Below are 15,721 nucleotides of genomic sequence, written 5' to 3'. Positions count from 1 at the left end.
AGATAGATAGATAGATAGATAGATAAAGGTTGGACCAGATAATCTCTTAATGCTCTACACTTTTATGATTGAGCTCCCAGTTTATCTGACTCCCAGGATCCCCAACACCATTCTATATCACCATAAACACTGGAGGGTTTATTTCTTCAACCTCACCACCTCCAAGATCTTGAATTTCTAAATCTCCACCTATGATCACAACCTCCTAACCTTCCATCTTTCCCCTCGTCTCACTCCTCCTAAAGGAGCTCCTTCAGTCTCTCCCCATTGTGTTGTTTCACCATCCTGGTCATCTTCTTCTCCAGCCTGTCAATATTATTCCCAAAGTGTGGTGCCCAGAATTAAACACAGTACTTCTGAATTTAAAGTAAATCTGAATTTAAGGCTCTGCTCCCCCTGGATTCCCAATAATAACTGTTGGACTGGTTTACAGATGTGGGCACATGATTCCCTCTTCTTCTATCCTGGAGCAAATAGCCCTTGTCATTCGGCCACCTCTTCCTCCATGGGGAACAACAGATGACCATGGAAGGCTTGGCCAACCTCTTGGTGTCTCATCAGGAAGATTTTCAGATTAAGGAGAAAGGTGGTGCCATAAATTCACTTACAACCAAACTAACAAAATTTTATTAAGCACATACTATATGTAAGACACAGTGCTAAGCACCAGGGATACCACAACAAAAATTCTAGTCCCAACCCTCGAGGAGCTTACAATCTACTTGGAATACAACATGGACACAAAAAAAATAAATTCAAGGTGGTTTAAGAAGGATGAGAGCAGTGACAATGGAACAACCAAGGAAGACTTCATAGAGGAGGTGATACATGAGCTAAGCCTTGAATGATAATAAGGATTCTGAGAGTGAATGGTGAGAAGCTGTTGCATTCCCGACATGAGAAAACCCTGTGCAAAGACCCAGCAATGTGAGATAGAAGGATAAGTTTGGGGAAGAGGCCAGTGGCCTAATTTAGTTAATAGCCAAATAATAATAATAAATTATATAATTATAAAATAATAAATAATAGCTAATGTTAATTTAGCAGAGGTGTCAAACATACTGCCTGTAAGTGAATACACCCAGTGCAGCCTGAACAATATGAAAATGTAATTGGGAAATATTTAACAAAGTAAATAAAAATACAATAGAACATAGATAACGTTACTATGTGGTTTTCTAAGTCAATACGCCCTAGAATTTAGCGGTCTCATTTCTATTTGAGCTTGACATCAGTGACAGAGCATATAGAGAAAAACGAAATTAATAGCCTAGAAAGGCAAATTGCAGCCAGGTGTGAAAGGTTTTAAATGCCAAGTGAAAGAGTTTGTATTTGATCCTAGAAGTAATAGGAAGGTACAGGAACTGTTTGAAGGGGGAAGGGCAACTGAGTCTGACCTGTGTTTTAGGGATATACCTTTAGCAGCCATGTGAAGTATGGATTAAAGGATGAGAGTCTTAAGGCAAGAGGTCTACCTACTATTACAACACGGACTCAAGAGGGGATGGGAGCCTGAACTAGGGTAGTGCCTGAGGGAGTAATCAAAAAGAGCCATCTAACACACCAGGCATGCTTCGGGCAGATTAAGCATCACCGGAGCACCGCCCTGAAGCAGGGGAGAATCCCCATGGACCCAGGAGGGTCTGCAAGGAAAACTCACGGAATTCTTCTCCATCACCCCTCAATGTGTCTACACAGTCGTGTTAAATAGCAGCTTTGAGAGGCTCTTGCTCTATGCCCTCTGCCACTTCATGGACCTGGTCTCTGCCAGTTCTGACTTTGAGGACAGATGGCACATGAAGGTGATCAACAAACACACCAACTTCTTGCCTCCGGGAGCAGCTGCTTCTTGCCTAGAGCAGAGGAACTGATAGCATCCCACTTTCCTGCCCACATGAGGCTGGGACACCCTGTCCTCTCATCTCCCTCTGGGGAGGTGAGAGACAGGAAGGACTTGTCTACCCCAGGGCAGCATGGTCTACAAGACTGTTGATTGTCATCATTATTTTTTTTAATCTGCCTTGGACTCTGAAAAAAAGCAGAGGATAGATGTGAGAGACATTTGTTGTTTTGAGTGTAATGTCTACATGTCCCTTCTCCATGTCTGACCCAGACTAGAGACCCCAAATATCTGTGTGTGTGTGCACGTGTGTGTGTAGCAGTATATAGCACTCAGGTCAGCACCAATGGAGAGGGGAGAGAAAAATGCTGAATAAAATTTATATGAAGAGCAAAGAGATAATAGCGATCATGAATATGGAAGTGATGGTGAAGACTGAATGACTGGACGGATGGAAAATTATTTATTACATGCTTGCTGCATTCCATGCACTGTGCTAAGAGCTACAGATACAAGTACGAAAAGAAGACTGTTTCTGCTCTCAAGGGGCTAACGTTTAAATGAGGAAGATGACACAAATAGTCAAGTCAAGTCAAGCAAGGAAAGAAGTTCCATCAATGCATGATACCAAGGATTACAGAATAGAGCACTTTCAAGCATTCCAGCTAGAAAGACCAGAGCTGAACAGAAACTATGAAATATAAATGTAGTAGTGAAGCGAAACCTAGAGGGTTTTGGCTACAAAGAACTTGGAGGCCATCCCTTCCCTCCAGGTTTTCTCCTCTCCGAGAAGGGCAGAGCTCTCAGGAGACCTAAGCCAAACTGGGAAGCAGGGTTAAGGGGCACAATGGATAGAGTGTCAGACCTGGAGTTGGGAGGACCTAATTTCAAATCCAGCCTCAGACACTTACTGTGTGACCCTGGGCAAGTCACTTAACCCTGTTTGCCTAGTTTTCTCCTCTGTAAAATGAGCTGGAGAAGGAAATGGCAAACCATTCCAGTTTCTTAGCCAAATGGGCTCACAAAAAATTGGACATGACTGAACCACAAAAACAGAGTTCATTCATTCCTGAGAAGAGAGTGAAGCTCTCAGCCATAACAGTCATGGTGGGGATGAAAGTGATAGTGGTGGTGATGAGGTTGATACTAATGGTGAGAGGATGATAGTAATGGTGAAGGAGATAGGTTGAGTGTGAGAATGGTATTCATGGTGATGATGAAGACATAAATGATGGTAAAGATAGTAGTGGTGGTAAAAGGTGACAATGGGGATAATGGCGAAGGTGATAGTGAGGACAGTGATAGACAATGACATAGATCATTATGACATTGGTGATTACAATCATGTTGGCAGTGATGGTCATGATCATGAGAGGGTGGTGCTAGTGATAGGGATAGTAATGGCTGGAGAGCTCACGTCTCTGGTGATAGTGATGGATAGTAAAGATAGTGGTGGTGATATTTATGATTCAGATGGTGATGGCTGTTACGTGGTAGTCATGGTCATGGTTGGGCAATGAGAGTGATAGAGATAGTAATGACAAAACCTCCTTAAGTAGGGATCTTGGAACACATAAAGAATACATGTGGTTTAAGGATTTAAAGAGAATGCAGAAAAATACAACCAGCCTGAAAGAGATAAGCCCCAGCCTGAGATCAATCAATTAACTAGCATTTATTAAGTGCTTGCTGTGTGCCAGGCACTGTATTGAGTATTGAGATGCAAAGAAGGGTTTTTAAAAAACCATAATGTCTGACCTCAAGAAGGATAGTCTAAGAGGGAAGACACCATGCAAATGACTATACACAAATAAGTATATACTGGATAAATTGAGGCAGTCTCAGGGGAGAGATAAACCAATTAGAGAAAGAAAAAGGGAGGAGACGTAGAAAAAAATATTTTATTCTGAAGTGATTTTCCCCACATTAAAATTTCCCTCTACTCCATTACAGGAATCATAAGACCCCAGAATAGGGCCTTTCATAGAAATAAGGGGATTAGGGCATTAACAGAGTTAATGGGATGGAGTGGTTTCAAAGGGAACTTTCAGCAGACTATTTAGGAAATACTATAGCCTCTGATAAAAACAGAGGGGCTGGGATAGAGCTCAGGGGAGAAATGGAGGTTAGGATAAGAATGTTCCTTCACCCTAGACCCTAGAGAAGAAAAGAGTCCCTAAAATTCCCTTCTGGTATTCATCACAGTTCTGGGATAGTAATGGAAATGGGGATTACAGGAAGACCATCTGTCCAAGGGGAAAATATTGTAGTTTTTATCTCCGACAAATCTGAGCATCATAGTGGTGGCAGTCCTAGGATCACATATATTGAGCTGAGGGATCATAGAGATCATCCAGTCCAAAGCCCTCATCTTACAAATGAGGAAACAGAGGCCCAGAGAGTTTAAGTGACTTGTCAAGATTCTCACAGGCAATATGTTGGCTGCCTCATAGGCAAACTTGCTGACTCCAAGTCCAGGCTGCTTCTCCAATACTGATGGTGATGGTTTATCTCAGGGGACAAACCCCAAAACACAACTGATAGTTTTCCATTTTACCATGGTGAAGAAGAAACAGGAGGCTAAAACCATGTTCAGTTCTCAAAGGCTTCTTTGGACCTACCTGGGTTTCTAGAAGAGGTGAAATGTACAATCATGGAGGAGAGAGAAGAGGGAGGAGTATTGGAGGAGAAAGAGGGAAAAGGGAGAAGGAAAGGAGGAATAAGATGGGGGGGGAATATTATTAACCCTTCTTCAGAATCCCCATTGGAGGCAACAATCCACAAGAAATGGGCGGGAGGAGAACACACTCTGTCCCTCCCACATTTCTACTAGCCACTGCCCAAGAACCTCTGGAAGTTAGAAGTTTAGAGGAATGAGTCCAGATCTGGTCTGGAGAAGTCAGAATTTATCAGGACATTTTTCATGGACCTGGTGGGATCCACCTCTGACTCCTTGACAAGGCCTTCAGGTTCTTTGACTTCAGTTTCTTCTACCTATCAGGCAAAAAGAAAAAAAAATGGCATGGCTTCTGTCAGTGAAAAGAGCTTGGCACTCATTGAACCAAGATAAAAGCCTCACTTACTTGTTCAACCAGAAAGCTTCACAAAGGTAATGATTCCTCTGCCATAGACTTAGCCCCTAATCAAATCCTGACTTTGTCATTTACTGGCTCAGTTTCCTTGTCTGTAAAATGAGGAGGTGGAATCTATTGATCTCTAAGTTCCCTCTCAGTTCTAAATCTATAATTCCATGGCTTCTCTTCCCCGGAATTTGGGGGAGGGTGGTCATAGGGCTATACAGGCCCCAGCCAGGCTCTCTGGAAAATGGGTTGCCCCAGTACAATAGCACCCAATCAGAATTGAAGCCCTCCTTTAGCTGAATTTGCCCCCAAGCACCAAAATTCCTAGTCATGGTCTTGTGAGATTTAAAGGCTAACCAGTAGAGTCCAAGCTCTGGCAGGCCTTTACCAAGATAGAATGACTTAGAGAACTGCCCCAATGATAGATTAGGACTATTGGCCAGCCTAGCTGAGAATAGAGCAACTCATCACCAACAGAACAGAAAGCAAGTGATAAATTTTTTCTGACCTCGGCAACTGAGGAAATTTTCCTAAAGGGCGATGGTGGGACAGGGAGGGAGTATCTTACTGTATTAGAGAAACAAGGGAAACAGAGGTTTAAAAGTATGGGCTTTGACTGTAGAAATATAGAAATTCTATCTTTTTTATGTATTTATTTTGCATCCTGCTACTTTACTGAAACTATTAAAATCTATTTTTAAAACTATTAAATAAATACTTTCTTTGCTAGTTCTCAAGGGTTTTCTAAGCAAACTACAGAGAAGGATGTTTTTTTTTCTCTTCTTTGTCAATGTTTATGATTTTAAATTCTTGCTCTTGTCTTATTGCTATCATTACCATAATGGTTAGAGAACTGACACAGATGAAGTCCCAGGTCCTCTGGAGCAATTAGTGAGTATAGACTGGACCAGAGGAGAGAGAGGAAAATGGCACACAGTGCCCTCTACCCTACCACCCAGGGCTCTTTTCAAGTGAGGGATACGGGACATGGGCAAAGAGACCAGAGCCTTTCAAACAAGTGCAAACACAACAGTCAAAGCTAATCTATTAAGGGCTGAGGGAACAGATTAGGAAAGCCTGCCTGAAAGGGGTAAAAGACACAGGATGATCAATTAGGAAGCCAGATAAGAGGTACTGAAGGGCTAAATTGGTATGGTGAATGGGGTGTGAGAGAGGATGTGGGAGACATGATGAGATTTGGCAACTGATTGGATATAAGGAGAGTGGGTGGTGAGAAAGAAGGAAAAATTGAGAATGACTCCAAGGGAATAAACAAGGAATAAACAACTCCAGACCCTGGACATGGGTTCTTTTTTGGTGAGGGTCTTGGGTCCTCTATCCAAAATGTGTATACTTAATTTTATCAAGAGTCTTCCTGTCTTCTTTGTTTTCTTCCTGGAGGAGAAATGAAGGCCACTGATGGTGCAATGGATAGAATGCTGGGCTTGGAGTCAGGAAGACCTGAATTTAAATCTGGCCTCAGATACCTACTAGCTGTGTGACCCTGGGCAAGTCACTTAACCTCTGTTTGCCTCAGTTTCCTCAACTAGAAAATGTTGATAATTATAGCACCTACCTCTGAGGATTGTTGTGAGGATTAAATGAGACATCTATAAAAGTGCTTAGCATAGTCCCTGGTACATAGTAGATGTTATATAAATGCTGATTCTCTACTCCCTTCCCCTCCTCCTCTTGCCCTAGCCCTCTCCCCTAACTCCTTGTATCAAATCAACTGACAAGTATGTATCTCCAAGGCTGCCCCCAGGAAAGGGAAACTAGGACAGAGCACATATTGCCAAACTAGAGGAAAAAACAAAGAAGATACCTGGGCTTTCTTGTTCTGGGAAGCCATCTCTACCAGGTTCTCATCTGCATTCAGCTTATAGAAGAGGCTTTTCCTGGTGGAGAAAAAGTGGACAAGGAGACTGCTTTCTACCTTTCTTCTTCCATCATTCCTCCACCTTCCCCAGCCTACCTGAATTCCCATCTTCAACCTGACCAACCCCTATACAGTGAGGAAGAAGTCTCTGGCTCAGGCTCTAACAGGTCAGAGAGGATCATCCCATCCCACAATGCATTCCTCCCAGAGCTGCTCCCTCAGGAAAAGCAGTAGGAAAGAGCTGGAAAGAAGGGATGAAGAACAGGAACTAGCTCTCTTCTTGCCCACTTCCCTTTCCCCATCTTCACTGGAAACTGGGGAAGCAGGAGAAATGTAGGTCGCGTGGTATAATGGAAAGAGAATACTCTTAAACTAAAAAGATTTGGACTGAAGAAGAGGAGGAAAAGAGAATGGGAAGGAGAAGGAGAAGAAAAAAGAGAAGGAGGAAGAGAAGAAAGAAGGAAAAGAAGGAGGAGAAGGAGGAGAAGGAGGAAAAGAAGGGAAGGAGAAGGAGGAAAAGAAGAGGAAGGAGAAGGAGAAGAAAGAAGAAAAGAAGGAGGAGGAGAAGGAGGAGGAGAAGGAGAAGGAGAAGGAGGAGAAGGAGAAGCAGAAGGAGAAGGAGAGGAGAAGAAGAAGAAGAAGAAGAAGAAGAAGAAGAAGAAGAAGAAGAAGAAGAAGAAGGAGGAGGAGGAGAAGGAGGAGGAGGAGGAGGAGAAGGAGGAGGAGGAGAAACCCTTCCAGCCAGCTTTACCTGTTCCAGATGTGAATGGTCCCCAGACCCAAGAGCAACAGTAGGCCGAAGGACAGCGCCATGAAGACAATGAAGAGCAGCTGGTACAGATTCAAGTGGTCAAGAACTGTAAGACCCAAGTGAGAAGCCTCTTAGAAGGCTCGCTGGTTTCTCCACTCCCAGAGCATCTATCTCCATTGCCTGCCTAGGCCATCTTTAGCTGTTCTTGTCATTTAAATCAAGCATTTATTAAGTGCCTACTATAAGTCAGGTGCCGGTACTGGAAAAACAAAGACAAAAGGCAATATACCCTCGCCTTTAAAGAGCTTCAAGGGGGCACAGGATGGAGAGAAAGAACCACAGGTACACACAAAAGTCAACGCAAACTATAGACAAAGCAATGGGAGTGAGGGCTGGGCACTAGCATTGGGGAGATCAGAAAAGCTTCTTATAGGAGATGGCACCTGAGCTGAGCTTTGAAGGAAGCTGGAAGTGAGAAGTGAATGGGGAGGGAGCATATTCCCAGCATGGGGAGTAGTCTTTCCAATGGTACATAGGTGGGAAATGGCATGTTGAGTATAAGGACCAGTGAGTAAGCCAGCTTGGGTCTGGGAGGAAGAACAATGTGCAATAAGACTAGAATTGTAGACTAGTTTGTAAAGGGCTTCAAATGCCAACTAGAGGAGCCCCTGCAGATTGTCCCATAGGCAGTAGGAATCCTGGAACTCTTTAAGAGCTGACATGGTCTGAATGGTGCTTTAGGAATGTCATTTTTGTGGAGAATGTGGGAGGAGAATAGATGTAAAGGGGAGAAACCAGAGGCAGGCAGACCAGTTAGGAAGGAGGCTATTGTAATAATTCAAGTACAAAGTGATGGGGGGAAGAAACAGGAGGAAGAGGAGGAGGAGGGAAAACAAGGGTGGTGGCTCAGTGAGGATAGAGGTGTCCAGTGAAAGAAATGTTATAGAGATGGAGCCAACAAGGCTTGGCAATTACGTGGATGTGTGTAACTAAGGAGAGTGCAGAGTTAGGATGAAATCTTAGCTCAAAATGAACCAGAGTGAAACAGGAAGAATGATGATGCCCTTGAGAGAGATAAAGAAATTAGGGAGAAGGGAAGGTTTAGGGCAAAAGACAATAAGTTCCATTTTGAACATATTAAGTTTTACATATCTTCAAATATCCAGGTGGAGAAACCTAGCGGTAGTTAGAGATGTAAGACTGGAGCTTGGGAGAACAATGATCCTTATCTTCATAGAAATGGTTACACTAACTCTTATCTTTGTGGGGAGATCACTGAGGCAGTGTGTATAAAGAAGAAATGGCAGCCCAGGACAAATCCCTGGGGTATACCCACAACCAGCAGCAGGATATGGGTAATGATCCAGCAGAGAAGACTGAGGAGTAGTGACCAGATAGGTCAAGAGGAGAAGCAAGAGAAAGCAGTGCCATGGAATCAGTACTTCTTAGGTTCAGAGCACTGTGTCGGCCACTGTGGGATCCATGGTCCTGGCCCACGTAGAGCTTACAATCTATTCATCCTGCCCCTACTCAGGACTCTCTGTTGGGTCTAGCTATTTCTCTTATTTTGTCTTTGTTCTAGACTCCATTCTGGTTCTGGCCATTCCCCTGTCTCTTAGAGGTCGGACACATCTCTGTAGGTGGGCATAGTAATCCCGTCTGAATGGTGGTAAATTCATCTGTTTCTACTGAGATTGTAAGATCCTTGAGGCCAGGCACTGTTTTCTTTTTGATTTTGTATCCTCAGTACAAAGCAGTGTTATGCAGATAGTAGGTGCTTAGTAAGCATTTGCTGAATCAAATAGAATTGATGGAATGAGAAAGAACCATCCAAACTGAAAAAAGAAAATTCCATGGCAGACCTGAGAGAGAACTCTCTCTCTCTAAGTGTTGGGAAGCTATAGAATGTGTCATTCGGAGAAAGTTGTGGCATCTCCTCCAGAGATTGTTCCACAGAGACTCACAGAGAGAGACAAAAAGACAAGGTTGTACGATTCCTCCTCAGAGCAGGGGAAGGCACCGAACTCCTTCCTGATCTCTGTAAGGATTCTTTGCTCACCTCTTGTTCCAAAGTACACAGAAGAAGAAGCGGTGCCCAGGGCATTGGATGCCAAGCACACATACTCTCCCTGGTCTTTAGAATTCATATCCTGGATATCCACCCTCAGGGTGTTGTAGGAGGTTGTTACTTGAATGCGAGAATAATGAAGGTTTCCGGGATGGGTAGAAGCAATAAAATGGCTTCCGTGATAAAAGGTCAGCTCAGACCGGGGTTCACTATCCACTTGACAATGCAGGATACCCCAAAGACCAGCCTCCAGCTCTAGAAAGGAGGTCACAGCAGGTGTCCGTGGTGCATCTGCAAAGAAGATCCTGGAGTGAGTCTTAATATTGGAGACATTTAAAAAAAAAAAAACTACAGTATGAGAGAGAAAGCTTAAGACAGACCTAGTATGAGATAAAGAGCTAAAGTCAGATCTGGAGTCAGAGAAAAACTTAGACTCAGAAATCCAGAAAAAGAGCTAGAAATGAACTCAGAATGAGAGGGAACCGGGGATTGACTTAGAGTCACTCTAGAAAAGGTTCTGGAGTTCAATCTAGAGTCATAGAAACTGCTAGAGACAAACCTAGAACTAATGAAAGACCTAAAATCTGAGACAGAGTTAGAAACAGACCTCAAATCAAAGACAAAACAATGAGAAAGAAAGCCAAAGAAAAATCTAGAATCAGAGAAAGAACTAGAGAGGTGTCTAGAATCAGCGAAAACGCAAGACTCAAAGAAAGAGCTCAAAACAGACCTCAAATCAAAAAAAGAGCTAAGCAGAGAAAAGCCTAGAGCCTGACCCAGATTCAGAAATTCTTTGTGCCATCAGCAGGCTTGTGGTTAAGTCTAAAACAATTAGTCCTAGGTTCCCCTTTGACCTTCCCTTCATTGAACTGTCCACTGAACACTCACTTAGAATGAAACAAAAAGAAGGGTGCGGTGGCCCCTGCCTGTAACCTAAGGTACCTGAAAGGCTGGCAGATGGCTTGTGCCTAGGAGGTCTGAATTGATCCAACACCCACACTGTTTGCCTTTAGTATGATGAACCTTCCCAAGTAGGGGCCACCAGGTTACCTAAGGAAGGGCAAACTAGCAGTCAAAGCTCCCATGCCAATTGGTAGTAGAATTGGGCCCATCATTAATCACTGTACTTCCAGCCTACGTGAGAAGGAGACCCAGTCTTTAAAGTGTGTGGGAGGGATGGGGTTAACAAAAATCAGCTTATATTTATGTGGAATCCATACTAAAATACAAATAGCAAATAAACAAGATTTGGAAAGGGACCAGGAAACTCCCTAGGTGAGCGATACCAGTTCAGCAAGCAGCAATGAGATAGGGAAATGTCCAGTCGTTTCAGACTCTTCGTGGCCCCATTTGGGATTTTCTTGGCAAAGATACTAGATATTTGCCATTTCCTTCTCCAGCTCATTTTACAGATGAGGAACTGAGGTAAACAGGGTAAAGTGACTTGCCCAGGGTCACACATCTAGTGAATGTCTGAGGCCAGATTTGAGCTTGGGAAGATGAGTCTTCCTGACTCCGGGCCAGGAACCCTATACGCTATGGCACCACCTACCTGCCCAAGACAGGGAAAAGGAAGAAGTAAAGAGGGGATAATTTCACCATGTTCCACAGCTCAGGGAATAGATACTTCCATCAAACAGCAAACTGTGTAAGTAAATCACTCACTAAGAGAGTGATGGAGCCGAACAAAGACTCCAACCACTGATATGTATGTTCAGGGTTTTCAGGGCAATGGTAACTTTTACTTGCCATCAGCTCATTGCTGGTTGTGTCCACCCTGGGCCCCCCTATCCTCTATAGAGCCCCCAAATTCCCAGGATTTTCCCTCTCATGATCCTTCAGGCCCTCTTTCCAGCTGGTAATATCTGTACTTCCCATAAGCTGCTTTGCCAAGAAAAAGGGCTACAAATGAGAACTAGAATCAGAGAAAGAGCTAGGAATAAAACTAAAATCAGAGAAAATGCTTGAGCCAGATCTTCAAGTCATGGAGAGAAGTAGAAACACATTTAGAGTCAGAGATGGAGCTAGAGACAGACCTAGAATCAGAGAACGATCAAAATAGAGAAAAAGCCGGAGATTGACCTAGAGTCAGATACAGAGTTATAAAAAAGAATTCCAAGTATGAATGCAGATAAAAGCATGTTTTTTTTTAACTTTCCTTATTTTTCCTGGGTTTTTTTGTCTCTTTTCTTTCATAACATGACTAGTATGGAAATATGTTTTGCATGACTATACATGTAAAGCCTAGATCAAATTGCTTACCTTCTCAATGAAGGGAAAGGGAGAAGATTTGGAACTCAATTTTTTAAAAGAATGTTAAAAATTGTTTTTACATGTAATTGGGGGGAAAATATTAAGAATGTATAAGAAATACTCCAAATAGACTAGATCTAAATCAAAATCAATGAAAGAGGCAGAGACAGACCGATAATCAGAGAATTAGCCAGAGAAAAAGTTAAAGACAGACCTAAAATCAGAAAATGAATTAGAATTAGACCCAGAGCCAGAGGAAATTCTAGAGTCCAGTCCTGGATCAGAAGAAGAGCTAGATGCCAGGATAGAGCCAGTAAAAGAGTAAAAGGCAGATAGAAACAGAAAAGGAGTTCACTTAGAGAAAGTGTTGAAGAAAATGCTAATCAGAGAAATTAGAAATATACTTAGACTCAAAGAACATTCTGCAGTCATACAAAGAGCTAGAGTGAGCAAAAGATCTAGATATACCTGGAACCAAAATGCTAGAGAGAGATCTAGAATCCAAGAAACAGCTAGCCAGAGCAAACATCTAGAGGCAGACTTAAAATGAAAGAGCTAGAGTCAGAGTTAAGGATAACTCTATAGTTAGAGAGAATTCTAGAGTCAGAGACCAAGAGATTAATTTAGAACTACAGCAAGAGCTAAAAAAAAATCTTAGAGTCAGTTTATCAAATGCCAGCTTCAAATCTAGAATCAGATGAAAATCTAGAAATGATTTAAAGCCAAAGAAAGAATGATCAGACAGAGACAGAGAGAAGAGGGAAAGAGAGAAAGAGATGGGGTGAGAAAGGAAAAGAAAGATACAGAGAAAGGCACAGGGAGAGATGAAGAGAAACAAAGACATCAAAAGGGAGAGAAAGATGATGGAGAGATGGTGGAAGAGGGAGAGAGAGGAAGGGAAGGAGAGAGAGAAAAATAGAGACATGGGGAGAGAGAGTGAGAGGAAGAAAGAAGAAGACAAACAGAGAAAAGGAGGCAGAGAGAGAGACAGAGACAGAGAGAGATGGAAGGAGGGGGAGAGAAAGGTACAGAGAGAGACACGGGGAGAGACAGGGAAAGAAACAGGAAGAAAAAGAAAAAAGAGAGAGAAAGGGAGAGATGAGGGAGCAAGAGAGAGAAGAGAAAGAAGAGAAGAAGGAGGAGGAGGCAGAAGGAGGAGGAGGAGGACAGGATGACAGGTGGGGGAATTAGAAAAAGAGATTTATCCAGAACCAGAGAAATACCTTAAGAGGTAGTACTCCAGTAAAAAAAAAAATACGGATTGATCAATTGATTGACCTAAAATTTGAGATATAAACCAAGATAAAAAACAGAGCCAGACCTTGAGTCAGAGTAAAAAGTGGAGATAAAAGGATAGTGAGTGAAATCCAAAGTTCCAGGAGTATGAGCCATTTTAAGAGCTGAAACGCTGCCCAGACATGGTACTCAAAGGTGAAGGTAGGTGGGGAAGGATTTGTGGCTAGGATAGAACCTGAAGGCAGAACAAAGACTCAGAATTTATGACAGAGAGAGACTCTGATTGAGCTGGAGAAACAGCCAAGAGTCACAGGTGTCATAGCTAAATGGACAGAAAAAAGGGAGATGGAATGAGCTATTGCAACAGACAGCCTGCTTGGGTATGAAGGAAGAAAGAAAGGAAGGAAGGAAGGAAGGAAGGAAGGAAGGAAGGAAAGAAAGAAAGAAAGAAAGAAAGAAAGAAAGAAAGAAAGAAAGAAAGAAAGAAAGAAAGAAAGAAAGAAAGAAAGAAAGAAAGAAAGAAAGAAAGAAAAAGAATATTCTTCAGCAGTAAAGACTAACTCAGGGGTCTTTAACCTGGGGTCCAGGAATGCAGGGTTGTGGTTGTGGTTGTGGTTGTGGTTGTTGTTATTGTTGTTGTTGTTTTTAAATAAGGTGATAACTGGACTTCAATATCATTTGGTTTCCTTTGTAACCTTAAGTGTCTTGCTTTGTGCATTTAAAAAAACACTATTCTAAGAAGGAACCGTAGGCTTCACCAGACCACCAAAGGAGTCCATGACACAGAAAAAGTCAAGAATTCCTGCTCTAACTAGAGCCATAACTGAGATGAGGTCTTGAGGGCTGTGGCCCAGAGTGCTGAAATTTAGAGAACTGGAAGCAATTGTATGTTTTCAGCCAGCAGCAATAACTAAGTTTAGCACCTAGTTAACAAGAATAAGGAGTTAAAGCAGGAACCTACCAGACAGCGCTTTCACTCCAAGTCAATTCCATCCAGGCTACACCGCACCCTGCTCCCTTCCCCAGTAGCAGCCTCCCAGTGTCTCAGGGTCTGTATCTCTCCATTACAATGCAGTCTCTTAGGTTCTCTCCCCACCATGAGGCTTTTTGTCCTGATGTGTCCACACCTCCTTCCCACCTCCACCTCCTCTGGCCCATTTAATTTGTCTTTAAAAACTGATCCAAAGATACCTTTCCTGTTGCCTACCCGTGGACAGTTTCCCTCACAGCACTCTCTCCAGGTGTTAGAATTGCTAGTGTTGGACCTAAACCACAAGACAGAAGGAAGTCCTAAGAGCTGCCTCTCCTCCCTCACCCATACCTTTAAGAAAAGGATAGACACAGGAAGGTATAGAACTATTATTCTAAAGGCAGGTGAATTCTAAGCCCACTCTTAAAGGGTCAGTAGATTTATGCACAAAACAAGGATGTGTCGTATTTCATGTTCACCGCTGCCCCGAGCCTTGGCAGGGGAAGAATTGGGGTCGGGGCCCCCAGAGGTGAGTCTGCCTTCAGAGACATCCAGAGGAGCCCAGACACTTACATAGCACTCTGAGGCTAATGGGGGCTGAGGAGGCATGCCCCAAGGACCCCTCAGCATGACATTGGTACACCCCAGCATGGTTGCTGGACACCTGAGAGAACATGAGGGTGGGCTCCGGACCCTCTTGCAACCATCGGGAATTCCAGGACCATGTGTAGGTGGTGTTCTCTTGGGCCTGGCTGGTCAACAGACAGGTCATGTTGAGGGAGTCTCCTTCATGAATTTCCAAGCCTGGCTCCACCATGATGCGAAGACCTGAGGAACAGTCCAATGATAGCAATAGTAACAACAATGACACAGTTTCAGTACGCCGATAGAAGATGAGCTTACACTCCAAAACTTTTATTCAACTGCAATAACACAAACGACAATTATAGGATAATGACCTGCCCTGGACAAGTTCCTACTTCAATTCCCTCAAAAATAATAGATGAGAACAAGAAATAATAAATAACAATAACAATGATAATAATTTTACAATGCTTTAAAATTTGCAGGGTTTACCTAGCTTATTTCATTTAAATCTCGGAATTACCTTCCAAGGTAGCTAATATAGGTATTATTATTCCCACTTTACAAAGGAGAAAACTGAGGTACTGAGAAGTTTAATTTAATCTTTAAGAATCAAAAAAAGATGTCTACATGTCTCCTCCAAGGATGGAATCATCATCCTTCCTTCCCCAAAAACACACCCCATCCTGCCTTCTGAGACAGGAAATATTCTGTCCATTCTTGTGTAGTTTAACATTTCATTATGCCCATCCTCTGTTCACCTCTACATGACTATTTCACCCTATAATCTCCCAGACAATAGGAACTAAGCATCTCTTCTCTCAGACTAGAGTTTCAAGAGAGTCAGGGCCCAAATAGAGGCTCCCTGAGGGCAGAGACCATGACTGTCACATGAGACCAAAGCCTCTCAGGGGCTATGTCTCTCGCATCGGACCATGGGCTGTTTCTCTCATCAGGACAAGGTTCCTCTCTCTCTCTCCTCTCTCCTCTTTCTCCCCCTCTCCCCCACTTTCCCTTATTCTCTCTCTCTCTCTCTCTCTCTCTCTCTCTCTCTCTCTC

General features: G+C 43.0%; 1 protein-coding gene across 1 annotated transcript in view; it reads right to left on the bottom strand.

Annotated features, from left to right (window-relative positions):
* Positions 1 to 3,723: 3,723 nt before the first annotated feature.
* The window catches only part of SIGLEC1 (sialic acid binding Ig like lectin 1), a 51,775-nt gene continuing 39,777 nt past the window's right edge, over positions 3,724 to 15,721 (bottom strand). The window contains exons 17-21 of the mRNA XM_027846135.1: positions 14,651 to 14,905; positions 9,610 to 9,909; positions 7,551 to 7,656; positions 6,746 to 6,818; positions 3,724 to 4,834 (exon numbers count right to left, since the gene is read on the bottom strand). Of these exons, the coding sequence (XP_027701936.1) occupies positions 4,706 to 4,834; positions 6,746 to 6,818; positions 7,551 to 7,656; positions 9,610 to 9,909; positions 14,651 to 14,905 (863 nt within the window). The 3' untranslated portion in view covers positions 3,724 to 4,705. The remainder of the gene's footprint in view (positions 4,835 to 6,745; positions 6,819 to 7,550; positions 7,657 to 9,609; positions 9,910 to 14,650; positions 14,906 to 15,721) is intronic.

Source organism: Vombatus ursinus, unplaced genomic scaffold (genome assembly GCF_900497805.2).
Source record: "Vombatus ursinus unplaced genomic scaffold, bare-nosed wombat genome assembly UNPS02015066.1, whole genome shotgun sequence".
NCBI classification, from domain to species: Eukaryota; Metazoa; Chordata; class Mammalia; order Diprotodontia; family Vombatidae; genus Vombatus; species Vombatus ursinus.
This window is presented reverse-complemented; position numbering and strand designations above follow the sequence as displayed.